At 37.0% G+C, this 26,651-nt stretch overlaps 1 protein-coding gene across 1 annotated transcript in view; it reads left to right on the top strand.

The window, feature by feature from the left end:
- Nucleotides 1-26,651, top strand: part of WDR70 (WD repeat domain 70) — a 298,120-nt gene that overhangs the window by 52,077 nt on the left and 219,392 nt on the right. The window contains exons 6-7 of the mRNA XM_007095461.3: nt 3,287-3,346; nt 7,988-8,121. Coding sequence (XP_007095523.1) covers nt 3,287-3,346; nt 7,988-8,121 — 194 coding nt within the window. The remainder of the gene's footprint in view (nt 1-3,286; nt 3,347-7,987; nt 8,122-26,651) is intronic.

Raw genomic sequence — 26,651 nt, 5'->3', positions numbered from 1 at the left:
GTGTTGCAATATTGGTATCTCTGAAATCAAGGTATGTGCAACACTTTCCAAAGCATAGTAAAGCATACCGTAACATCTTGTCTTGAAATAAACTGTAAACTCTCCAGCACTTACTGTGAGGTTAGGGTTCTTGTTCAGTGCCTGTGGTTTCCTAATCTCCTTCTTAAATGCACTGTGGTGGTAATAGATTATAGTAATCTCTCATGCAGGAAGTCTAAAACAAAATTGCCTTTATTTCTCTATACCTGCAACTTTATTAAAAAAAATTTTTTTTAAGTAATCTCTACACCCAACACTGTATATTCTCCACTGGAATTCGTGACCCGGAGATCAAGGGTCGCATGTTCTACCCACTGAGCCAGCCAGGCACCCCTAAACTTGTAGCTTTACATCTGTTTTTTAGTCTGGGATATAATCATTTGGTTGTGAAAGGTTTTTTGTTTTTAAGTTTATTTATTTTGAAAGAGAGAGAGAGAGAGAGAGAGAGAGAGAGAGAATTGGGGGGGCAGAGAGAGAGGGGAGAGAGAGAATCCCAGCTAGGTTCTGTGCTGTTAGTGCAGAGCCCAGTGTGGGACGCAAACTCATGAACTGTGAGATCGTGACTTGAGCCAAAACCAAGAGTCAGATGCTTAACTGACTGAGCCACTCTGACAACTCAGTTTTTACTTTTTGAACACCTCAGTTATCCCTGACTGTCGCTTACCTGGCTGATCTGGTGGATAGCATCTGCTCTTCTTTATGGACATAAACATCAATGTTTAAAGGTAAAGTAAAAATTACAATCTAGTGTGATCTACAAGGTCGATATTAGGCTATTAATTAATTCCAAGACACTTTTGTGTGTGTCTGCCATCCACCATCTGTTTTGTGGTTTGGGGATCCAGAGATGATAATAGATATACACAATCTTTGAGAAGTGTCCATTTTGCAATTTGGTTAGGGAGTGGTTGGGACGGAAACAGGTAAAAAATTGCAGTGGATTTTGGGGGTGGCTACCAACTGGCTCAGTTGGTAGAACATCCAACTTTTGATCCTAAGGTCATGAGTTCAAGCCCCATGTTGGACGTGGAGCCTACTTAAAAGAAAAAGTTTAAAAAAAATTATAACAGATTTTGATAAATTCTGTGATAGAGATAGGGAGAGGTTGTCTCCTTATCTGAGACATGAGAGTGCATTGGAAGGGCCATTTAACCCCGAGTTTGAACTGTTGAGAAATGCTTCCAGTAGCAGGTCACGTCTGAATTGAGTCTTAAAGGATGAGTAGGAATTAACCTGGTAAGGAGAAAGAGAAACCTGGAAATAGATTAAGTTGATATGACCAGAGAGTTAGGAGGTACGTCTAAGGATAAACAGTGGCTGTCATTTATTGAGTACCTACTTTGTGCTCAACACTGCATTATAAGGCTTAAACCACTTACCAGTAACCTAAAGGGCAAGTGCTGTTATCCTCAGTTCACAAATGAGGAAATAGACTCATAACTATCCTGGAGTTATGACAAGGTTAAGGAGTGGCAGGGCTAGATTAAAAAGCCCAGCTTTTCTTGGGGACCTGGCTTGCTCAGTCAGTAGAGCATGCAACCCTTGGTCTTGGGATTATGAGTTCAAGACCCATGTTAGATGTATAACTTATTTAAAAATAAAATATAATGTTGAAAAATGTTAGACCTTATATAAACATACAAATAAAAACCCTAGCTTTTCTGGCTTCTTGTCTAGGCTGCTTCCTCCCAGGAGAGAACAATTTCAAGATGGAAGAAATAGTTAAGTAGTTATGTTGTTGAAAGGTCAGTTATGCAGGTTAAGTTCTGAAAAGTGTCCAGGGGCATTTATAGTGACGTGTTTGTTTATTCATGAGATATTTACAGACAGTCTCTTAAGTGCCAAGAACTGTGCTAGGCATTAGGAATAAAAGAACACGTGCCTGAGTGGTAGAGGTAGAAGGGAGAGAGGAAGTAGAGACATTTGAGTGAAAACTGTCATATAAAGAAGCTTAATTGCAAAGAAAAAGATAATGATACAGCAGTAAATGTGGGGGAAATTGCTGTGTGTGTGCGTATGTGGGTGTGTGTAATACGGGAAGTACTTTAATTGTTTATGTGCTGAGGAGAAAGAGCCATAGCAGGAGAAAAGTTTATGATGAAATAGAACTTGCGATTGATTGATTCATCAAGGATGCTAAAGAATGAGGGGAGACAGGGACCAAAGTCTGTTAGACTGCACATATTTAGTTAAGTAGATTGCAAGATGATCCTAACATGAATTTGGAATGGCCCTAAAATTTGAGTATGGTTGCCCTGCTCTTGGATAATGGAAACTTGACTAAGCAATGAAACTTCTTGCTCAGATTATCACTGTGACTCCCTTATGTCTGATTTATGCATCCATCGTCTCTCTTCCTCAGTTATCCTGCCCATACCTCCTGTCTATCATAGCATTTCTTATATTGAACTAGACTGATTGGCCACCTCCCCTTCCCCAGACTATATGCTTCTTGGGAGGGAGAGTGGTAGAGGTTATGTCTAATGCTACCCATCTGGTATAATCTCACTTTAAATAAATGCTTATTTATTTAACGGAGTCAATAAATGACCCAGTTCCTTATTTGTGTCATTTTTGAACGGGAGTTTTTAGTTTTATAAACTTTTAAGGGCTGAAAGGTATATATCTACCCTGTGCAGATTTTGTTGCCTATTTAAAAATTTTTTTTATACATTTATTCATTTTTGAGAGACAGAGAGAGAGCACAAGTGGGGGAGCGGCAGAGAGAGAGAGAGAGGGAGACACAGAATCTGAAGCAGGCTCCAGGTTCCAAGCTGTCAGCACAGAGCCCGACGCAGGGCTCGAACTCATGAGCTGTGAGATCATGACCTGAGCCGAAGTCGGATGCCCAACTGACTGAGCCACCCAGGCGCCCCTGTTGCCTATTTTAAATTAAGTACATAAGCACTTTAAATTATGCCCAATTTTCAGTGAAGAGAGGACTTCAAATATTTTGAATGCTGAGAGGACCTTATGGTTTCATACAACCTAAAAAGTTTCTTGGGTTTATCTTTTTTGAGATTTAAGATAAATTTATTATCAGCTCAACAATTGTAATTTATCTAGAAGTGCAGAAATAAGCTATCTTCACAATTTTCATTTCCTGTTTTGTTTTTTAAACTTTGTGTTAAAAAGCTAGCGATGCTATTTTTAAAAATTGTGTCTCCTGTAGATGTAGTATGTAGTTCCCCCCCACACCCTAAATGCATTGGTTACTCATTGATGTCATGGAATTTTCTTTTTTCAGAATCCTGTCCAAAAGATTCCTGACTCTCATGAAATAACTCTAAAGCATGGCACTAAAACAGTAAGTTTGAAAAATTTGATTCTTTCCTTTCAGTAACAAGGCTCTCATGTTAAAGTGAACCGATGATACATTGGTATGAAGGCTAATTATACAATCAACTGATAACACAACAGCTATAGACATTAAAGAAAAAGAAAGATTACATTTCTATTCAATCAAAATAACCATTGTGTTTCATTTAAAATAGGAACACTTATTATTGTCATTGTTATTGTTGGCTTTAAAACCTTTTGCTTTGATATAGGAACATTACAAGTGAAAAAAAGAAATGAAACTAAAATACAGTTTTCCTTTTTATGGTGTGGGAAAATTTCTCATTAAGCTTAGCTTTATTTCTGTATCAGTGAAAGGTCCGAGTTCGTTTTTTAGATGTACATTGAGATAAGAAATGAACATAAAATAGTTACTGTATTGCTGTAAGGTTATATTACTTAGAATTACAGATTTCTGTTTTTGTATTGTTATATTTATGTTACTTAAAGATTTAATAATATAAAATTTTGAGTCATAAGATGGACTCATTTTATTGTAAAACCATTAAAGTGGTAGTAGAATGAATGAAACATATTACAAATGAAAGAATAAAATCATCTTGCTTTTTCTTTTCAATGAAACTGCCTTTTTCTAGGTGTCTAACACCTAGAAAGTAGGAAAATACATCCCATAATGAGGAAAACATGGATCGGTAGTTATAGACCCAGAAATTACACAAATGACGGAACTAATAAAGATATTAAAACAGTGACATTCTTCTTGCCAATGTTTTGCCTTTGAAAATACTATTTTCATAAAAATATTTGTTACGGTATAGTGGGCTTATCATTATTTTATTTATTAAAATTTTTTTAACGTTTATTTATTTTTGAGAGATAGAACACAAGCAGGGCAGGGTCAGAGAGAGAGGGGTACAGAGAATCCGAAGCAGGCTCTGTGCAGTCAGTGCAAAGCCTGACAATGGGGCTTGAACCCACGAGAGCTGTGAGATCATGACCTGAGCCGAAGTCCGAAGTCTGATGCTCATCTGACTAAGCCATCCAGGCGCCCCTATTGTTATTTTATTTTATTTTTATTTTTATTTTTTTTAAAGGCTTACCTTTAATTTTTAATTTATCTTTATTTTTTAATGTTTATTTATTTTTGAGACAGAGAGAGGCAGAGCATGAACAGGGGAGGGGCAGAGAGAGAGAGGGAGACAAAGATCTGAAACAGGCTCCAGGCTCTGAGCTGTCAGCACAGAGCCCGACGTGGGGCTTGAACTCACGGACCATGAGATCATGACCTGAGCCGAAGTCGGACACTTAACCGACCGAGCCACCCAGGCGCCCCAACCCCTATTGTTATTTTAAATGAAGTGAACAATAAGTACTTTTTTTTTTTTTAATGTTTATTTATTTTTGAGACAGAGAGAGACAGAGCATGAACAGGGGAGGGTCAGAGAGAGAGGGAGACACAGAATCTGAAACAGGCTCCAGGCTCTGAGCTGTCAGCACAGAGCCCGACGCGGGGCTCGAACTCACAGACCGTGAGATCATGACCTGAGCCGAAGTCGGACGCTTAACCGACCAAGCCACCCAGGCGCCCCAACAATAAGTACTTTTAAATGTCTTAGTTAAAATTTTTACTGTGGTAAATATTGAAACACATAACTCACATAAACAAATGCTTTTTGGGGTCCTCAAAAGATTTAAATAGTGTAAAGTGTCTTAAAACCAAAGTTTCTGAGAACTGCTGCTTTAAGAAACCATTTCCATCTAATTTGTGATATTATATCTACTTTATATGAAATCAGACTTTTGGTATTTTTATTATGAAATTATGATGGAATTTTACTAATTTTCATGTTTTTAAGCAAATTAGGAAAGGAATTACAGACTATTAGTACTTAAACAGAAGCTTCCCTGTCACTTGAGAGATTTTTTACTGAGGGAGTTCATGGGTTTCACGCATGTTTTAGTTAAATATTTATATTTTTTAGTAGAATTTTATCTTTGAAAAAAGAAATAAAATGAGAAATATACTGCCAACTTGTTTTACAGATTAAAAGTCAGTTAGAGGTGCTAATTGTACTGTTAGGGTACCTGATCTTTTTGCAGTCCTGCCTTTGCCCTGCATTTATTTCATCTTATATATGTCAGAGATTAGCAAGGTGACTCTTTTGCCTGGTTGGTTTTTTCAGCTGGTTATTGTAAAATATTTACACATTCACAGAAGAATAGAGGATACTAAAAGGAATCCCCGTATATTTACTTCTGAGCCTTACCAGTTCTCTACAGTAGGCCAGTCTTTGTTTCCTATACTTTACGTTTCTAGTGTCTCCCACCAATATACCCACCTTTCCATTCCTTAACAGGACCTAGAGATGGTTTCCTTTGTTTCCTACCAGGTATTCCAAATCATTTCTTAGCTGTGTTCCTTTAAACCCCAGAAATCCAGTTCCAACTTTTTTTTTTTTTTTCAACGTTTTTTATTTATTTTTGGGACAGAGAGAGACAGAGCATGAACGGGGGAGGGGCAGAGAGAGAGGGAGACACAGAATCGGAAACAGGCTCCAGGCTCCGAGCCATCAGCCCAGAGCCTGACGCGGGGCTCGAACTCACGGACCGCGAGATCGTGACCTGGCTGAAGTCGGACGCTTAACCGACTGCGCCACCCAGGCGCCCCCAGTTCCAACTTTTTTAAAGGCCGTATGTAATTTGGGTCAAAGTCACGAGTCAACATCTACCTCTCCTTTCATTAATATAGTGACATACTGTTAATTTCTCTTTCTTAATGAAAGAATTCACAGCCAGGACAAAGAACACTTTTTAGGGGAAGAGCTGCTTCTTTCCAGGTTTCCTTTTGAGCACATTCTTCCCAGCTTGCACTGAACTCCAAACAACTCCCTGGAATTTGGAGGCTGCTGGCTCCCCACAGGCCTTTCCGCTTCCCCAGGAGGACTCAACTAAGGATGCCTGCAGCCAGTCAGCCAGTCATTAGTTCTTCCACCCTGACTGCAGGCCTTTGCCCCTGCTGCTCCACACTGACGATTGCAGCAAGGAGGAGGAGCTTCCACCCTTGCGGGGAGGACAGGCAGGGAAGAGACAAGCCACAAATGAATTTGCAGTTTCGAATTGTACTGTAATGGGATGAACACTGGTGTGGTCAGTCGTATCAGGAAGAAGGCACCCTTTTAATTGTAATAGGAGGGTGGAAAGATAGAATGGGCATGGGGGCAAGTAAGTTTGTGGTTGGTAGTAGCAGGAGTCACTTCTTAGACTTCGAAAGCTACTGTTTATTTTTGTTTTTTGTTGTTGTAGGTTTTAAGATACATAATTGTTCAGACATAAAAAATGACTTAGTTTTCATTTGTATGCTTTCTTTGACACATTTAAAGTGGTACGTATCTAATTTAAACATATAATTTATTAATTATGTTCATGTATAATTCCCTTATCTTCTGAAATCAGTGTTTATAGGTGGTGCTTGAAGTGAGTATAAATTATTTTGTAACTATCTGGTTTTAATTGCAGTAATTCTATTACATTTAATAACATTCCAAGGGTAGTAGGAGAACTGATTTATAGTTGCTTCCTTTATATGAAACTTTGATCCTTTTACTCTCTCATATATACAGTAATCACATTATTTCTTTTTTTGTTGTTTTCATTCCACATATTAATTCTTTTGTTCTGTTTTTGTTTTGTTTTACACACTAATTATTTCTAATGCATTTTTTTTTTCCTTCTGAGAGGGAAGTAGATTCAGGAACTTCCTTCTTAAGAATAGTAGGTTACCAGTTGGACACTCACATGTGCATTGGACCTAGGAAAGTTCATGGGGAAGGCAGTTATCTTTTGGAACGAATATAAAACTGCTATTTTAATGTAGTTAGTCACTTATAAATTCAGCTTTAAAAATAATTGTTTAAGGTGATCATATTGAGTCAGTTAGCCATATACAGAAGAAAATAATTTCTACTTTGTCCTACTTGATTAAATAGATTTCTTAACGTTCCCATTGGCATTTTCTCATTTTGGTAATTTTAGATTCATGTGGTATTTAGTTAGTGGTAGTTAAAATATCTCAAAAGGTTTCCTTAAAATCTTTTTTATTAAAAAAGCTGAATTATTTATGGGGTTTGGTAGATAATTGGGACAAAGCTGGCAATTACATTAAGTTAAAATATTATTTTATCTCAAAAGAAATAATATTCATAATAATAACAAAGTCAAATAATATAGAAGATGCTATCCAGTTCCACTTTTTATTTATTTATTTATTTATTTAAAAAAAAATTTTTTTTTCCAACGTTTTTTATTTATTTTTGGGACAGAGAGAGAGACAGAGCATGAACGGGGGAGGGGCAGAGAGAGAGGGAGACACAGAATCGGAAACAGGCTCCAGGCTCCGAGCCATCAGCCCAGAGCCTGACGCGGGGCTCGAACTCACGGACCGCGAGATCGTGACCTGGCTGAAGTCGGACGCTCAACCGACTGCGCCACCCAGGCGCCCCTCAGTTCCACTTTTTAGAAGTAACAACAGCTTGTGGTCTGTACTTCCAATACCTATAAGATAAGAGGTAAGGTTAGAGAAAGGAAATGCAGGTTATTATAGAATATAAGTAGCTTTTCTCCAGTTAATTATTATTATTTTTTTTTACAGGTTTCTGCTTTGGGTCTGGATCCCTCAGGTGCCCGTTTGGTGACTGGAGGATATGACTATGATGTTAAGTTTTGGGATTTTGCTGGAATGGATGCCTCTTTTAAGGCATTTCGATCCCTTCAGCCCTGTGAATGGTATGTATTGCACAACTTAATGCCTTCATATTTGCAGACAGAGTAATTCCATCTATAATGCTTTGTAGGAAAATATACTGTTTATATGACTGTATTTACCTTCATTATTCAAATGAAAGAAAAATGTACCTTAAGTTTCTCTCCTTTAGTTTCATTAAACCATGAAAACTTTAAAGACATTTTCAGTCTTTAGTTGTTTTGTAAAAAAATATTTGTATTTAGAGATTATTACCTTTCCTAGTTTATTTTAATACTCCAGTAAATACCATGAAATGTTACATATATGTGTATGATGTATGTTAAGCCAATAACCAGGTGCTAGTCAGTGCTCCATTGTGTAGGTATGGCCAGCTAGCATTATATCAGAAAGGGCTTTACATGTTGTTACCACACCTATCCTTTTTTTTCCCTGTTTTTGACCACATCTGATCTGTTAGTATATTGGATATCAAAAATAGATTTTTATTGGTGAAACTGATATCTTGTTAACTTGCATAATGTATGTTGGAAATGAGCTCTTATTGACTAAATGTAAATACATTCAAGATATGTGAATTAGATGAAATTAATAGAGGCCCAATTTTCTACTCTTGCATGAATGGAGTTTGTATCTAAATGTGGCTCTGGCCAGTTTTGTATAGATCATACTGATTCGTAAATTTTGAAGTCATAACTCTTAAGCTATCTTCAGTAAAGATTTGAGGGTTCCCTAAGTGAACATAGATCTCTGATTAGTTGGAAAGGATTTAGTTGGAAAAATTTTTTTTTTAGTGTTTGTTTATTTTTGAGAGAGAGAGAGAGACAGAGTCCAAGCTGGGGAGGGGCAGAGAGAGAGGGAGACACAGAATCTGATGCAGGCTCTGAGCTGTCAGCACAGAGCCCGATGCGGGGCTCAAACTCAAGAACTGTGAGATCATGACCTGAGCCAAAGTCAGACTCAGCCATAACCGACTGAGCCACCCAGATGCCCCGCAAAAAAAAAATTTTAAAAACAGGATATTCCCAGTGATGGCTGTATTTAATAAAGCTCTCATTATTTAAAATAGTTAACTTGGTATCTTGAGTTAGTATGATGACTTTAAAAAAAAATTTTTTTTTTAACATGCAGTTTTCAGAGAGAGAGAGAGAGACAGAGTGTGAGTGGGGGACGGGAAGAGAGGGAGGGAAACACAGTCTGAAGCAGGCTCCAGGCTCTGAGCTGTCAGCACAGAGCTGAACGTGGGGCTCTAACTCACTGACTGTGAGCTCATGACCCGAGCTGAAGTCGGACGCTCGACTGAGTGAGCCACCCAGCGCCCCAGTATGATGACTTTTTAAAAATACAATGTTATAACCTTTATTCCTATATGGTATTCTCTTGGTTTGTATAGGGATTGTGTTCCCCTTCTGCTTTCTTCTTTTTTAATATTTATTTGTTTATTTTAAGAGAGAGACAGAGGGACAGGAGAGAACCCCACGCAGGCTCTGCTCTGACAGCCTCACGAACTGTGAGATCATGCCGAGCTGTAATCAAGAGTCAGATGCTTAAGCGGCTGAGCCACCCATGCACCCCTCCCCTTTGCTTTTACAAGTATAAATTCACTTGTTCGGGATTATCTAGTACTCGATTAATGATCAGCTCTGAATAGAATCATGCCTTATGAGTCTCAAGCCACTACTCTATTACTAAACTGTGTCATCTGCTACACTGTTGTAATTGAAAATGCAGAAAAGCCCAAGAAAAAGCTTATTTTCTCTTCGCATAATTAAATTATTACATCCTACATGTCATAGTGAACTATCAAAGGGTAGATGGGAATAAACAGAATTCTTGACAATCCATACGAGATTAACGTAAACTCTAGTACTGCAAACATTTTGTGAATGTTCCTATTTTAAATCATGAGGACGGTTTAACTTTGCTATTATTTGTCCCTAATCTCTAAGTAATGTGACTCTACTTTTTATGACAATATGTATATTACTTAACGTGTATTTTATTATCTCTTTATATATGCATCTGTAATTTACTTTTTACTGTGAAAAATTTCAAACATGGAGGAAAGTAGAGAGATTAGTGAAATAGCCATTTTCTACCTAGATTTAACGGTTACATTTTTCTGTCTGCTTCATCTCATTTTTGTAATCTTTGAAGTATTTAAAAGTAAAGACATACATAGCTTTCACTTTGAAATAATTCCTCATGAATCTTTAAAAAATATAGACATTTCCCTATATAAATACAGCTCCAATTATTCTAACAAAATTCTTTAAAACTTAATATTTCTAATAATCATTCCATATTTAAATTTCCCCAGTTTATCCTCATATGTGTCGTAATGCTGGCTTGTCAAACATGGATCCAATCAAGTAATACATATCCCATTTCTTTTGTCCCTCTCTTACATATCTTTTAATCTAGAACAGTGTCTCTTTCCAAACCATTTTCTTTCCCATGACTTTATTAAACAGGTCCAGTTGTCCTCTATAAGGTTCTTCCTCCCTGAATTTTCTAATTGCTTCGTTATGGTATCATTTAATTTATTTCTTTGTCTCCGGTATTTCCGATAGAAGGGCCAAAGGCTCGATTGTAATCTACATTGTATCACATCAAGTGGCATGTATTGTCTAGTTGTTGCTGCTATTTGTGACTAGCAGTTAAGATTAATTCCTGGATTAAGTTGGTGACATTTGATTCCTCCATTGTGAAGTTAGTATTATATACTTGAGATAGGCAAGGACTTTGTGGGGAGATACTTGGTAGCATGGAAATATCTACATTCTCCTCATCCCTTCACTTAATAAGTTTAGCATCCATTGCTTATTCGTACCTGAATCAGTTATGTCATTGAGGGTTGTAAGTTGGTGATTTTCTAAATTCCATTATTTCATCTACATTTATTTGTGGACACTCTTCTAAAAGAGTGTCCACAAGTAATTTTTAATTTTTAAAAATTAAAAAAAAATTAATTTTTAATATTAAAAAAACTTTTAAATATTAATTAATTTTTAAATTTACAAGTTAGTTAGCATATAGTGCAACAATGATTTCAGGAGTAGATTCCAGTGATTCATCCCCTGTGTACCACACCCAGTGCTCATCCCAACAAATGTCTTCCACTTAGCCCATCCCCCCTCCCACAATCCCTCCAGCAACCCTCTGTTTGTTCTCTATATTTAAGAGTCTTTTACATTTTGTCCCCCTCCCTGTTTTTATATTATTTTTGTTTCCTTTGTGTTCATCTGTTTTGTCTCTTAAATTCTTCATATGAGTGAAGTCATATATTTGTCTTTCTCTGACTAATTTTGCTTAGCGTAAAACCATCCAGTTCCATCCATGTAGCTGCAAATGGCAAGATTTCATTCTTTTTGATTGCTGAGTAATATTCCATTGTATAAAAATACCACATCTATCCATTCATCTGTCCGTGGACATTTGGGCTCTTTCCATACTTTGGCTATTGTCGATAGGCTATAAACGTTGGGGGGGGGTGCATGTGCCCCTTTGAAACAGCACACTTGTATCCCTTGGATAAATACCTAGTAGGGCAGTTGCTGGGTTGTAGGGTAGTTCTATTTTTCACTTTTGAGGAACCTCCATACTGTTTTCCAGAGTGGCTGCACCAGTTTGCATTCCCACTGGCAGTGCAAAAGAGATCCTCTTTCTCCGCATCCTTGCCAACATCTGTTGTTGCCAGAGTTGTTAATGTTAGCCATTCTGACAGGTGTGAGGTGATATCCTATTGTAGTTTTAATTTGTATTTCCCTGTTGATGACTGATGTTGAGCATTTTTTCATGTGTCTCTTGGCCATCTGGATGTCTTCTTTGGAGAAGTGTCTTCATGTTTTCTGCCATTTCTTCACTGGATTATTTGTTTTTTGGGTGTTGAGTTTGATAATTTCTGTATAGATTTTGGATACTAATCCTTTATCTGATATGTTGTTTGCAAATATCTTCTCCAATTCCATTGGTTGCCTTTTAGTTTTGCTGTTTCGTTCGCTGTGCAGAAGCCTTTTATTTTGATGAGGTCCCAATAGTTCATTTTTGCTTTTGTTTCCCTTGCCCCTGGAGACGTGTTGAGTAAGAAGTTGCTGTGGCCAAGGTCAAAGAGGTTTTTGCCTGCTTTCTCCTCGAGGATTTTGATGGCTTCCTGTCTTACATTTAGGCTTTTCATCCATTTTGAGTTTATTTTTGTGTATGGTGTCAGAAAGTGGTCCAGGTTCATTCTTCTGCATGTTGCTGTCCAGTTTTCCCAGCACCACTTGCTGAAGAGACTGTCTTTATTCCATTGGATATTCAAAGATTACTTGGCTATACATTTGTGGGTCCATTTCTGGGTTCTCTATTCTGTTCTGAGTGTCTGTTTTTGTGCCAAAGATCCTTTCCTTATTAACTGATGTTATTTGATCACCCTAAAATATAGTTCCTACTGTAAAGGCAGGATAAATACTTGGTTATTTCTTTAATTACCCATTTTCAGTTCAGGGGTTGGTGGTGATAAATGAGTTGTTGCTGTTATTGGTGGTGATTTTTTTTCTTTTTTCTTTTTCCTTTTTGAGTGTCAGTATTTATGATTTAAAAATTTTCATGTGTTCCAGTCAATTGCAGTCATTATTCTTTTCTGATGCTTAAATTGTCCCAGATTTGGCCAGGGGAGTCCCTGATTGCTATGTAGTTTTACATGTATTCATTAGACTTTAAAAGCTTACTTATTTTCTGGCATAACATGATGCAAGCTTCCTGGTACTTCCTTTCTAAGTCCTAGAGTCAGCATTTCCCTGGGAGACCTTTTTTTTTTTTTTTTTTTTAGTGGGAATGGTATTTAGAGACCAAATCTGAATGTTATACCTGCTCATTAATAGCGGGGCATCATTCCTTTTTGACCTTTTCAGTGGAAAGAGGTGGAAAATACAGGGGTATGTGTGTGTGTGTGTGTGTGTGTGTGTGTGTGTGTGTGTGTGTGTGTTTGTGTCCATGTTTAAGTGACAAGATCATATTGATATTGCCATTTCAAATTTTAGTAAAGTTTAACTTCAGAATATATTTAATTCATAGAAAAGCTGCAAAGATAGTCCACAGTTCAGGTATACCCCTAACTCAGTTTCTTCTGTTGTTAATGTCTTACATTACCATGGTACATTTATGACAAGTAAATCAATGTTGGTACATTAATATTAACCAAAACCCAAATTATATTTGGATTTCACTGTTTTTTCCACTAATATGCCTTTCAAAATACACATTACATTTATTCTTCCTATCTCTTCAGTCTTCTCTGGTTTATGATGATTTCTCAGTCTTTCCTTATTTTTCATGACCTTGATAGTTTTGAGGGGTTCTGGTCAGGTATTTTCTAGAGTGTTTCTTGATTTGTTTTTTTATGCTTTTTTTTTTTTTTTTTTTTTTTTTCCCCATGGTTTAGACTGGAATTATGGGTCTTGGGGATGAATACCTCAGAGGTGAAGCCAGCCACTCTTAGCTCATGCTAGCCACTGTCCATGTCCTCTGGACCCTCGCTGCCTGCTGCCTGCCTCAGGGAGTATCCTGGCCCACCTGCTCCAATTTAAATTTAACATTACAGACTGTTTACCTAATGTCTTTGAATTTTATACTCAAAATCAAAGATAGAACATAATTTTGAGAAAAGACTTACTGGTCAAGACCGGGAGTTGGCAAAATTTTTCTGTAAAGGGCCAGTAAGTATTTTAGGCCTTACGTGCTGCAAATGATATTTGCTAAATTTGTCTGTGTGTTCATGTGTGTCTATATATTATATAACATTAAATTAAATATACATTAGAATTTTAAGTAAAAAAGTGCAGTGCAGTAGAGGTGTTTACTTTTTTGGCATTCAATTTTATTCTCTGTATTTTGTTAGCTAATTGTTCCAGTTTTAGATTCTGACATCTAACATATTAATGATCAAACTGTTGTTGTTGTTGTTGTTGTTTTTTTTTTGCCAATTGCAGATGTGATAAATGTGCAGTAAGTTGTTATTCAGTCGATGCTGGTTGAATATGGCAGAGTCAGACTTGGTATGCCATTAGAAGCCTTTGTTTTTATGTTATCTGTGAGACAACCCTTTAGATTAAATTGCTCATGCCTATGAGAATCTATATACATTGGTTACTCAGCCAAATTTTTCCATACCCTGTGTTACTCATCTACGTTGTTCTTATATTGTCTGCAAAGAAAACTTTAAGGAGTTTGTTGATTGTCTTGAAGGTATAAAAAGCATATTGTACCACTTTTAGACCATCTTTTCACCATGGTGAGTAAGTGGCTGCCAAACAGGCATTCACACAAAGACCCCCATAGGCATTCAGGATAGGAGGCAGAAGTCCTAAGGCTAGGAGTGAGACTGAGATGAGGTGTTTTGAATTTTGGGCATCTCTGATGAATTTTTTAGTATTCTTTTTTTGTTTTTTTAAATTTTTTTCAATGTTTATTTATTTTTGAGAGCGAGAAAGAGAGAGACAGAGTGTGAGTGGGGGAGGGGCAGAGAGAGTGGGAGACAGAGAATACAAAGCAGGCTCCAGGCTCTGAGCTCTCAGCACAGAGCCTGACGCAGGGCTTGAACTTGGGAACTGTGAGATCATGAGCTGAGCCGAAGTCAAATGCTTAGCCCACTGAGCCACCCAGGTGCCCCTTGTTTTTTTTTTTTTTTTAATGTTTTATTTTATTTATTTTGAGAGAGAGAGCGAGCAAGAGAGCAAGAGCAGGGGTGGGGTAGGGAGAACTAAAGAGAGAGAATCCTAAACAGGCCCTGCACTGTCAGTGCAGAGTCTGATGCAGGGCTCCATCTCACGAACCGTGAAATCATGATCTGAGCCAAAACCAAGAGTCAGATACTTAACTGACTGAGCTACCCAGGCGCCCCTGAATTTCTTAGTATTCTTGAACTTGGTCTCATTTCCCTGGGACACCTTAAAAATACTTTGAAGTAAAATGTTTTCTTGATCTACCAGGATAAAAATAAAATTTTTCAAAATGCTTTTTTTTTTTTTGTTATTCAACCTCTCTTTGATGCATCTTCCATTTTGGTAATTTGAAGTATGTTTAATAATTTGTTTTGGACATTCGCCCAGCCAGCAGCAATATTAGATTTGTGGATCTCTGGTTTCTAAAGTATTTCTTTGTCCCAGTTAGTGAAAATCATCAGTACTGCATTTTCTCTAATCCAGTCTGCTCGGCACCTTTTGCTTTCTTTATTTCTTCACAGATTATCAGTAATTATGTATGTAAGCTCAAGAGTTAGAATCCTTGGGCTGACAGATCCTTCAGGTGTATCCTCTATGCAAAAAAATATGGATGAAGTAAAATATTAAGAATTCCTTATCTTCTGCCCATTTAAAAATGGATATTCTTTCTTTTCTTTTTAAAACATTTTCTCTTCTTTTGAGAGAGGGACTGCGAGCAGAGGAGGAGCAGATGGGGGAAAGGTGGGGGGGGGGAGAGAGAGGGAGAGAGAGAGAAAGAATCTTAAGCAGGCTCCATACCCAGTGAGGAGCCCTACATGGGACTCAGTCTCATGACTCCCAAGATCATGACCTGAGGTGAAATCAAAAGTCAGATGCTTAACTGACTGAGCCACCCAGATCCTCCTAAAACACTTAAATTAATTAATACATTAAGTTATGTTCTTATGAAGAAATTAAAACATTACAGATAAAACTTAAGTCCTTCTTTGATTATCTTTTTAAAAATCTCTTTCCCAGGGTTTCTCACAGTTTTCATTATGGTCCTTATTCTTTAAGGTTTTTTAAATTGTAGTCATCAACAAATATACCCATCAAAAGAGTATATACTATATTTGTTTTCATAAGTGATATCAGATGGTTGTTATTCCATAATTTGTTTTTGTTTTTCAATTCACAATATTGCTTGGAGATTTTTAATATCACTGTCATGCATTTTACTATATTCTTTCTAAGTGCTGTATAGCATATTATGTATAACTTACCAAAGTTCAGAACCATCTGAAGGGCTTGTTAAAATGTTAAATGCTGAAGGGGAAAAAAGTAAGAGAGAGAGAGAGAGAGGAACAAATCAAGAAACAGACTTTAACTACAGAGAACAAACTGATGGTTGCCAGAGCAGAGGTGGGTGGAGGGATGGGTTAAATAGGTGATGAGGATTAAGGAGTATATTTGTGATGAGCACTGGGTGTTGTATGGAATTGTTGAATCACACCTGAAACTAATGTTACATGTACGTTAGCTAGCTGGAATTTAAATAAAAACTTAAAAAAATGTTAAATGCACCTTTAGAATTTCTAATTCTTTAAAACTGATGTGGCCTGAGAATAACTGAAATTTGTAGTTTTCTAAACTGTGGTAACTGAAATTCATGCATATCAGAATTATGCAAAGCAAAAATTGCCTGTATTTTTAAAGACTTTAATCCCAGGATAGTTAGTATACAGTGTTACATTAGTCTTAGGTATAAATGAAATATATGATATCATATGTATAATATAGTGATTCAACAGTTCCATATGTTAGTGCTCATCAAGATAAGTGTGCTATTAATCCCTTTCACCTATTTCACCCATCCCCCCACCCACCTTACTTCTGGTAACCATTTGTTTTCTATAGTTAAAGACTTTTTTGGTTTGTCTCTTTATTTTTCTTTGTTTCTTAAATTCCACATATGAGTGAAATCATGTGGTATTTGTATTTCTCTGACTGGCTTATTTCACTTAGCATTATACTCTCAAGCTCCTTCCATCTTGTTTCAAATGGCAAGATTTCATTTTATTTTTTTATGTTTGAATAATATTCCATTTAGTATATATACCACATCTTTATCCATTCATCTGTCAGTGGACACTTGGGCTGTTTCTGTAGTTTGGCTATTGTAAATAATGCTGCTGATTGCCTGTATTTTTAAAAAACATTCATTATTGAACTATGGTTGACGTACAATGTTGTATTAGTTTCAGATGTACAACATAGTGATTTGATAATTCTATACATCACTCAGTGCTCACTGTGGTGGGTGTAGTCACTGTCATCATGTAATGTTATTGTAACATTATTGACTATATTGCCTGTGCTATACCGTTTTCATCTCTGTGACTTAATTTATTTTATATTTGGATCTGTTCAAATCTTCACCTATTTCACATACCCTCCACCCACTTCCTTTCTGGCAACTGTGAGTTCTCTGTATTTAAGAGTCTGTTTGTTTTGTTTTTTACATTCCACATATAAGTGAAATCATATAGTACTTGTCTTTCTCTGACTGACTTATTTCATTTAGCGTAACACCCTCTATGGCTATTCACATTATTGTAAATAGCACAATTTCAATTTTTAAATGACTGAATAATATTCCATTTTATATATACACACACACAAATACATACATACACATACACACATACACATACATATACAAACATACATACATACAGACAGACAGACAGACACCACATCTTCTTAATCCATTCATCTATTGTTGGATAGTTGGGTTGCTTCTATATCTTGGCTGTTGTAAATAATGCTGTGAACAAAGCGTTGTAGATATCTTCTTGAATTTTGTTTGTGTTTTCTGTTTTGCTTTAAGTAGTGTTTTCATTTTCTTTGGGTAAATACCCAGTATTTAAATTACTGTATTCTATAGTATTTCAATTTTTAGTTTACTGAGGAACCTCCATACTGGTTTTCCACAGTGGTTGCCACAATTTATGTTTCCACCAACAAAGCATGAAGGTTCCCTTTTCTCTACAGCCTCTCTAAAACTTGTTATTTTCTTGTGTTTTTTGATGTTAGCCCATTCTGACAGGGGTGAGGTGATAGCTCATTGTGGTCTTGATTTGCATTTCCCTGATGATAAGTGATGTTGAGCATCATTTCTTGTGTCTCTTGGCCATCTGTATGTCTTCTTTGGAAAAATCCTTAATCGGATTGTTTGTTTTTATGGTGTTGAGTTATATAAATTCTTTACGTATTTTGGATATTAACCCCTCATTGGATATGTCATTTGTAAATCTCTTCTCTCATTCAGTAGGTTGCCTCTTTGTTTTGTTGGCTGTTTTTTTTGCTATACAAAAGCTTTTTATTTTGGCATAGCCCCAATAGTTTAATTTTCCTTTTGTTTTTCTTTTTTCTTTTTTTAAAGCTCACTTATTTATTTTGAGGGAGTGAGAGTGTGTGCAAGAGGGGGAGGGGCCAAAAGAGAGGGAGAGAGAATCCCAACTAGGGTCCATTCTGTCAGCATGGAGCCTGATGTGGGGCTCAGTCCCATGAACTGTGAGATTGTGACCTGAGCTAAAATCAAGAGTTGGACACTTAACTGACTTAGCCACCCAGGCACCCCTCCTTTTGTTTTTTCTTGCCTGAAGAGACATACTTATAAATATGTTGCTAAGGCAGATATCCAATAGATTGCTCCCTAAATTTTTTTCTAGAAGTTTTATGGTTTCATGTTTCACATTAGGTCTTTAATCTATTTTGAGTTAATTTTGTGTATAGTCTAAGAAAGTGGTCCAGTTTCATGCTTTTGGCTATGGCTGTCCAGTTTTCACAACACCATTTATTGAAAAGACTTTTCACCCATTGTATATTCTTGCCTCCTCGGTCGAAGATTAATTGACCATATGATCCTGGGTTTATTTTTGTGCTGTCTTTGCTGTTTGATTGATCTCTTTTTTGTGCCAGTACCATACTGTTTTGATTACTACAGCTTTGAAATCTTGAAATCTGGGATTATGATACTTCCATCTTGTTCTTCTTTCTCAAGATTGCTTTAAAGGTAGTCTGTTTTTGATATAAAAAAATAAAAAGGAAACTCAATGGGACATATAGAATGAGGTCAAAGGAAATGAATTAACAGATAATAGCAGAAGAAATATAACTGGCCAATGAACATGAAAATGGATACTCAACTTCACTAATGATAAAAGAAGGGAAAATTAAACTGCTAGTAAGGTACTACTTGTCACCTCGAAGACTGGCAAAGGAGGAAAAATCCATATTGTCCAATGTGGGGAGAAGGCAAAGATAGGATATCATTTACTAAACTTGTTCCCCCACAGAGTAATTCGGTAATATCAGATGAAAAGTGTGAATTCTGATGCAGGATTTGGAGAAAAAAGCCCTTTACCTATCCACCATTCCCTAGGTACCATGCTCCTTACTCTTCCTGCCTCTACAGTTTTCTTTTACAGTCCTTCCCTGAGGGTTCGCCTAAAGCTTACACCTCCCTTCGAAGTCTGCATCGGTCTCTTTACTCTTTCCCCCACTATTCCTGCTGAATCCCTGTCACACCTTCCTGATGCATTTTGACTAAAACCCAAATGTCTTGCCATGGTTTATAATGGTCCTTGTGTTCTGGCCACTGCCTATTTCTTCCCTTTCCCTATTATGCCCTAGCAGAATGGCTGAGAGATTTTGACACTGTATGTACTTTGTTTTCTGCTTAGAATGCTCTTTCCTACTGTTACCTGCTCCGCCCTCACAAACATGTAGCTCCTTACGCTTAGGTCTCCACCCAAACGTTGCTTTTCCAGAGAGGCTCTCTAATATTGGGCCCTCTCATATGTGCTCCCTTAACACCTTTTTATTCAGTGTGAAATCTTGAGGTTGTTCTGCTACTCAAATTAAGACTTGAGTTATTTTTAGCGTCAACATTGTCATAAAGGAAACTATTGGGAATAACCAGAACAAAGACTGAGCTTTTGCTAGTCATTCTCATCGGTTGGCTATTTTTTTTTTTTTTAGTTTTTTTTTTAAATTTTTTTTTTTTTTTTTTTAATTTTTGAGACAGAGAGAGACAGAGCGTGAGCAGGGGAGGGGCAGAGGGAGAGGGAGACACAGATCTGAAGCAGGCTCCTGGCTCCCAGCTGTCAGCACAGAGCCTGACGCGGGGCTTGAATTTACGGACTATGAGATCATGACACAAGCTGAAGTCAGACGCCCAACCGACTGAGCCACCCAGGGCACCCCTTGGTTGACTGTTTTTGATCATGTTTCTCTGATCTTCACAAGACATGAAAACATATTGTTTATATATTTTGGTTCATTGCCTTTGGATTTTTGTTTGTTGGTTTGTTTTGGATTGACTATCCTAACATGGAATTTGACTGTGAAATCTAATAAAGTCATGAAGCTATTAATCTATACTTGATTGACTGATAGAGTAATTTTATCACATTTCTAAATAAGAATATGTGTTTTAATGGAAGGGAAGGGTTATAGATTAACTTTAGTAAAACTGTATATATATGTATAAATAAATATATATATATAGTATATTAACTTTGTAGTAGTTATATAGTAGATTACCTTTAGTCAAACTTCTTGTCTATCTGTCTCTCTTTCCATATATATATATATCTCCATATATATATATATATATATATATATATCTCCATATATATATAGTCCTGGATAGAATTTTTTCTGGCTTTACTTTTGTTTGACAGATAAAGTATTTTATAATATTACTACTACCTTTCTAACCTTTGGTATGTTTAAGCTGGTTAGTGATATATTCTTAATTAATTTTGCATTGGAAATATATTCTTTTTTTTAAAATATAATTTATTGTCAACTTGGCTAACATACAGTGTATACAGTGTGCTCTTGGTTTTGGGGGTAGATTCCCGTGATTCACTGCTTACACACAATACCCAGTGCTCACTCATCCCAACAAGTGCCCTCCTCAATGCCCATCACACATTTCCCCCCTCTCTGGAAATCTATTCTTAAATTTAAAGCTAAAATATTGAAGTAGCTGAAGATTTATTTTGGCATGGAATAAATTAGTATTTTCTGATATTCTCATATGGAAAATTTTGATGGTTCTGCTTTTGGTCTCTTGCTTTCTTGCCCTGTTCCCAGCACTAGATAATATATATTGATACCTGGAAGATGGCATGCAAATCTGAAACTGTATTTTCTGTAATTATTATTGAATTTCGTTTCCAAGAATATAGTAGTCACATTTGACCTAAGATTTGGGTTTTTGAGTGGGTGTAGAAATCAGAAAAGATGTAAGAACATTTCTCATGAGTATTTTGGTTAGTAGATAATTAAAACCTGTGATAAACTAACAGTAGCTTGACTTGTAATGAATTTGAAATACTCAATGTATTCAATTGGAATGTATTCATTATAGTTGGCTACCAAGATTTTATACCTGTCAGATAATCTTAAAGAGACCTTTGAAATTAAGAAATAATAATAATGGCAACTATTCATTTCATATACTGTGTCAGGGTGTCTTTAAGTATAGTATTTTTAATCCTCACCCTAATCCTGCCTTATTTCTCCTGTTTATTTTTTTTAAATAATTTTAAAAAACGTTTATTTTTGAGAGAGAGAGAGAGAGAGAGAGCACATGTGAGCAGGGGAGGGGCAGAGAGAGGGGGACAGAGAATCTGAAGCAGGCTTGTGCTGACAGTAGGGAGCCCCACATGGGGCTCGAACTCAGGAACTGTGAGATCATGACCTGAGGTGAAGTCAGACGCTCAATGGGCTGAGCCACCCAGGTACCCCTCTCCTGTTTTTTTTTCAGTGGAAGAAACCAGGACTCAGCAAACTGAGTACATGAACTCTGTCTCAGGAGCACCTCTGCATGGTTTGCCAACTAGTTGCATCAATTAGTTTTCCAAAAGATGGGGAGACTGAGCCTAGTGAGGCTGGAGGGCTTGTTCATCATCACATAGCTACTTAGCAGCAGAATGAGGACTTGGATCCCTGGCCTCCTGACTCACATTCCGGTGCACTTTTCACTACATCAGGACACGTTGGCTCCTGAGCCCCAAGTGACAGCCCCAGACAGCTGTGTTTATCTGTCTTGCATGTCCCAGCTTGTTTTGCTAGCCGAGCAAAAACTACTTAAAAGGATCCTCAATCTTCACCTTCCCATTCCCCTCCACTTACACTCTTATACTCCCACTTGCCCCATGAATAACTTCACAGAAAGAATTGTGCAATGTCACTAAGCCTTCCTCTGGTGTCAGAGTTACTCCCTGAGAGAACATTCACTTCCTCATGACTCCAGTTTACTGTCAGATTGGCTTTCCCTCTTTTCTCTTTGATCGGAATCTTAGTTGTTTAGGCAGGAATTTGAGGAGCAGATGTTATACCCCTTGAAGAAGCCCTTTAATTCTCCTTAGTACTGTGTCTAATGACTCTTAATCCTGTCCTTTTAACTCTGTGGCTGGCAGAATTAAGAGCGAAGTGGGACAGGAATGGTGAGCTTGATGCTTAACTTTTCATTTTAATGTTGACAAAGAGAGCACATGGAACAGTGACACAGAGGGAAAACATTAAGTTTGCCTCTACAGCTAAAATGAGGTGAATGTTAGTGTGGGATCGTTGAGATTGTCTATTTCCCTCCAAATATAAATAGAGCAATTTCATAGAGCACATAGCCAGAGAAATAGAGCCACTATTTTTACTACCTTATCGTCTTAAATTTTTCTCTGGTTTTTAGATTGTTACTTGTAAAGAGAAATAAAAATGATTCACCAGAGAAAACAAAGTGATCTCACGTAGTACTCGATCTTTCATGGTTAGTGGAGAAAATCAACTTCTCCAAAGTGAGAGTACTGTTAACAAGGATATACCCTATGAACTACTTTGTTTTAGCAGTCTGAACTATCTAATTATGAAAAGTCTGATCTGTTTGTTTATACACATATGTGTGTAAATATATATGTGTATAAATACATATATGTTATATATATTACACACATATATAATTGTATACATTGGCTGTTTAGCTCAGTTTGTTTATATATGCATTTGTATACATACAAATTTATATACAAATACAAATGTATATATGAACAAACTGGACTAAACAGCTTCTCAGTTTCTAACCAATTACTCGGTTAGGTGACTGACTTCACTCAGGTCATGATCTCCCAGTTCATGAGTTTGAGACCCGCGTCGGGCTCTGTGCCGACAGCTCAGAGCTTGGAGCCTGCTTTGGATTCTGTGTCTCCCTCTCTCTCTGCCCCTCCCCTGCTCATGTTCTGTCTCTCAAATAAATAAACATTAAAAAAAAAAAAAAAGAAAACTTCCTTTAAAAAAAAAAAGAAAAAGAAGTTGTGACAGAAGAACTTTTCAAAACCTAACTGGACTCACTGCTATAGCTGGGGTTGGGGGGGGGGTGTGCAGGAGGGAAGGGGCTGGGTGTTGCTGACCACCAGGTACTTCAGCAGCCTGGTGGAGACCAGCTGCACAAGCTGCGGGAGCCAGATGCTAGGGAAGCCACCTGAGGTGCTGGAGCCCACCAGGAGCAGCACACTAGACCCAGCAAGGAAAGCCTCTTCCACCTGTGACGTCTCTGTAGTACCCTCTACGTCAAAACCTCAAGCCGATGGGCAGAGGAAAAATAGAGGGCCCACATTTATTTTTGCAGAGCAGGCACTGAAGGATGAATTTGGAGCTAAGAGGCAATAAGTGGACAACTGGCACATCTGGTGATGAAATATATAGTTTGATATCGTATTATTATTGGTGCCTCCTTCTGGAGTAAACATTTAAATTTGGGACCCTGCTCAGAATTTTCCTAAGGATTTCATTCCTTCCCAGCATTTTCAGAAGCATGTGATAGGCCAGAGAGGCTTTTCTTTTTAGGAAGGAAGTACTTGGGCAATAGCACCATATTTGCTTTTCTTTTTTTTTTTTTTTAGTTTTTTTTTTTTAACGTTTATTTATTTTTGAGACAGAGAGAGACAGAGCATGAACGGGTGAGGGTCAGAGAGAGAGGGAGACACAGAATCCGAAACAGGCTCCAGGCTCTGAGCGGTCAGCACAGAGCCCGACGCGGGGCTCGAACTCACGGACCACGAGATCATGACCTGAGCTGAAGTCGGACGCTTAACCGACTGAGCCACCCAGGCGCCCCCATATTTGCTTTTCTAAGTTTCTTTCTCATGAGCATCTGGTGTGGGAGCTTCAGTTTCTCCTCTACCTTAATTCACACTGTGAAATTTCTCACACTGTCACACAGTCTAACCTCAGAGCACACTCGGACCTTTGTTTGAATTATCTTTGCATTGGAATTAACTTTGAATCGGTGTATTAAGAATGGCTCTTTTAAGAATAAATATTTAAAAAACTATCAGCTAGAATTTCAGCATTTTAGGAGAAATGGTCAGTATAATTTTTGAGCACCAGTTGCTAGTTAGTGGTAGCTGTACAAAAGAGCAGTTTCATTGGTAAATATCTGATTTGGATTTAGTAACTAGCCAGGAAGAATAATTCCTTTTTTTTTTTTTTAAGATTTATTTAAGTCACCTCTATACCCAATGTGGGGCTCGAACTCATTACCCTGAGATCGAGTTGCATGCTTTTCTGACTGAGCCAGCCAGGCACCCCAGGAAGAATAATTCTTTTGAAGATTAGCCAGACACATTTAAATTTTGATTTTTTTGTGTGTCTATATTCTGTTTCTAAAAGACAAAATTATCAAAAGTTAATAGTTTTTTTTCCTGAAATATCCATTTATTTCTCAGTCTTGAAATTAGACTTAAAAGTAAATCTAAATAAGACTAAATTGCCTAAATTTTTGTTAAAATTGTCTTATCGTTGAGATTTATTTTATTTTGAGATTGGCCTGTTAGAATAAATCAAAGAATTTGGCTTTTTTTTTTTTTTTTTTTTTTTTTTTGCCAAGAGAGTTATATTCATAAAAGAAGTTATGAGGACAGCTTAAAAAAAACCATGTTCAATTTTATTTTTGATAGAGAAATTTTATATTTGGGACTTTACTAAGTTGGTTCTCCAGCAGAATTCTTTGTGGGTTTGTGTATTAATATCTATTTAAAGTGTTTAATTATTTGTTGGCCATTCATATTTATTTGGTGATTTCTTTTTTGAGAGAATGATAACCTGTGATAGCATTCCTTTAAGATTGCTCTGATGTGATCCATCTCTGAAGAATGTTGTAGATGGTTTTTTAGCATGGGGAATAAGAAATTTTTACCTGACGAATTTACTTATTAGTCATTTCTAAATTTGCAACTGGAAATCAGTTACACTGACTTTTTTAGTACTCGTACTATCATCATCCAAATAGACTTTAATAGATTTCGCTAGGGTTTGTGTGTGCGCGTGTGCGTGTGTGTGTGTTTATTTATTTTGAGAGGGAGAGAGAGAGATAGAGCACAAGCAGGGGAGGGAGAGAGAAAGAGGGAGACAGAGAATCCCAAGCATGCTCTGCATCACCAGTGCAGAGCCTGACATGAGACTTGAACCCATGAACTGAGACCCTGACCTGAGCTGAAATCAAGAGTTGGATGCCAACTGACTGAACTACCAAGCACCCCAGAATTTCTTTCTTTCTTTCTTTAAAATTTTTACTTATTTTTGAGAGAGAAAGAGTGTGAGTAGGGGAGGGATAGAGAGAGAGGAAGACAGACTCTGAAGCAGGCCCCAGGCTCTGAGCTGTCAGCACAGAGCAGGATGTAGAGCTCAAACCCACGAACTGCAAGATCATGACCTGAGCCGAAGTTGGATGCTTAACCAACTGGGCCCCACAGGTGCCCCCCAGGTTTTCTTTTTTTTAAAGGCCATTTTACTTTGTATTTCATTTTTCATCTGTTTTATGAGCCAATAAGAATCTTCTGTTTTTCTTAAGTTCAGACTGTTTTATATTTATTTCATATTTTAACAGCTGCACTGTTCATATGTAGCTATTTAAATTTAAATTAAATAAAATTAAAAATTAAGTTCCTTAGTTGCACTAGCCATATTTCTAGTGCTTGACAGAAACATGTGGCTAGTGGTTATGACAATGGACAACACAGATGTAGAGCATTTCTACCATTGCAGAAAGTTCTGTTGGGAAGTGTTGGTCTTATGCAGAATGGTGACAGTCTCATACATTGCAGTTGTTGATGTGACATCTTCCTTTGTCTCTGAAGGTAGATTTTTTTCATTTCATAGTCCCAATGATACACTTGGTATTGTTAGCCTTTTAAATTTTAGTCATTTGGTGCGTATATAGTGGTATCTGTGGTTTTACTTTGAGTTTCCTGATGAAAACATGTTTGGAAAAAAAAGTGTTTTTAAGGTTTTACTTTTGTCTTTGACGTTCAACACTTTTGCTGTGGTGTGCCTGGGTGTGGTTTTTTTTGCTACCCTATTGGGGTTTATAGTACTTACTGAATCTCTGGGTTAGTGTCTTATTTTTCCAAAATTTTGACGGTCACCTCTTCACATGTTGCTTCTCTCTCTTTCCATTCTACAAGTCTAATGTGAGGCTTTTCCACCATATCTCATGTTTCCCTTATGTTTTCTCTTGCATTTTCCATTTTTTCTCACCATGCTTCAGTCTAAAAATAATCGTTTAGCCAATAATTCTCACCTGTTAAATCCACCCATTAGTTCTAAATTTCGGTTATTGTAGTTTTCATTCTAAAATGTCTGTGTATTTCTTTTTTTGTGATTTTCAAATCTGTGTATATATTATCTATCTTGTCATTTAATTTCTTAATTATAGTTGTTTTAAATTCATAAGTTCAATATCTGGTATTCCCAATTTCTGTGAACTTGGGTAAAAAATTGTTTCTTTTCATTAACCA

Source organism: Panthera tigris, chromosome A1 (genome assembly GCF_018350195.1).
Source record: "Panthera tigris isolate Pti1 chromosome A1, P.tigris_Pti1_mat1.1, whole genome shotgun sequence".
Taxonomy (NCBI): domain Eukaryota; kingdom Metazoa; phylum Chordata; class Mammalia; order Carnivora; family Felidae; genus Panthera; species Panthera tigris.
Note: the sequence above shows the minus strand (reverse complement) of the source record. Positions and strands in the feature narration are given on the sequence as shown.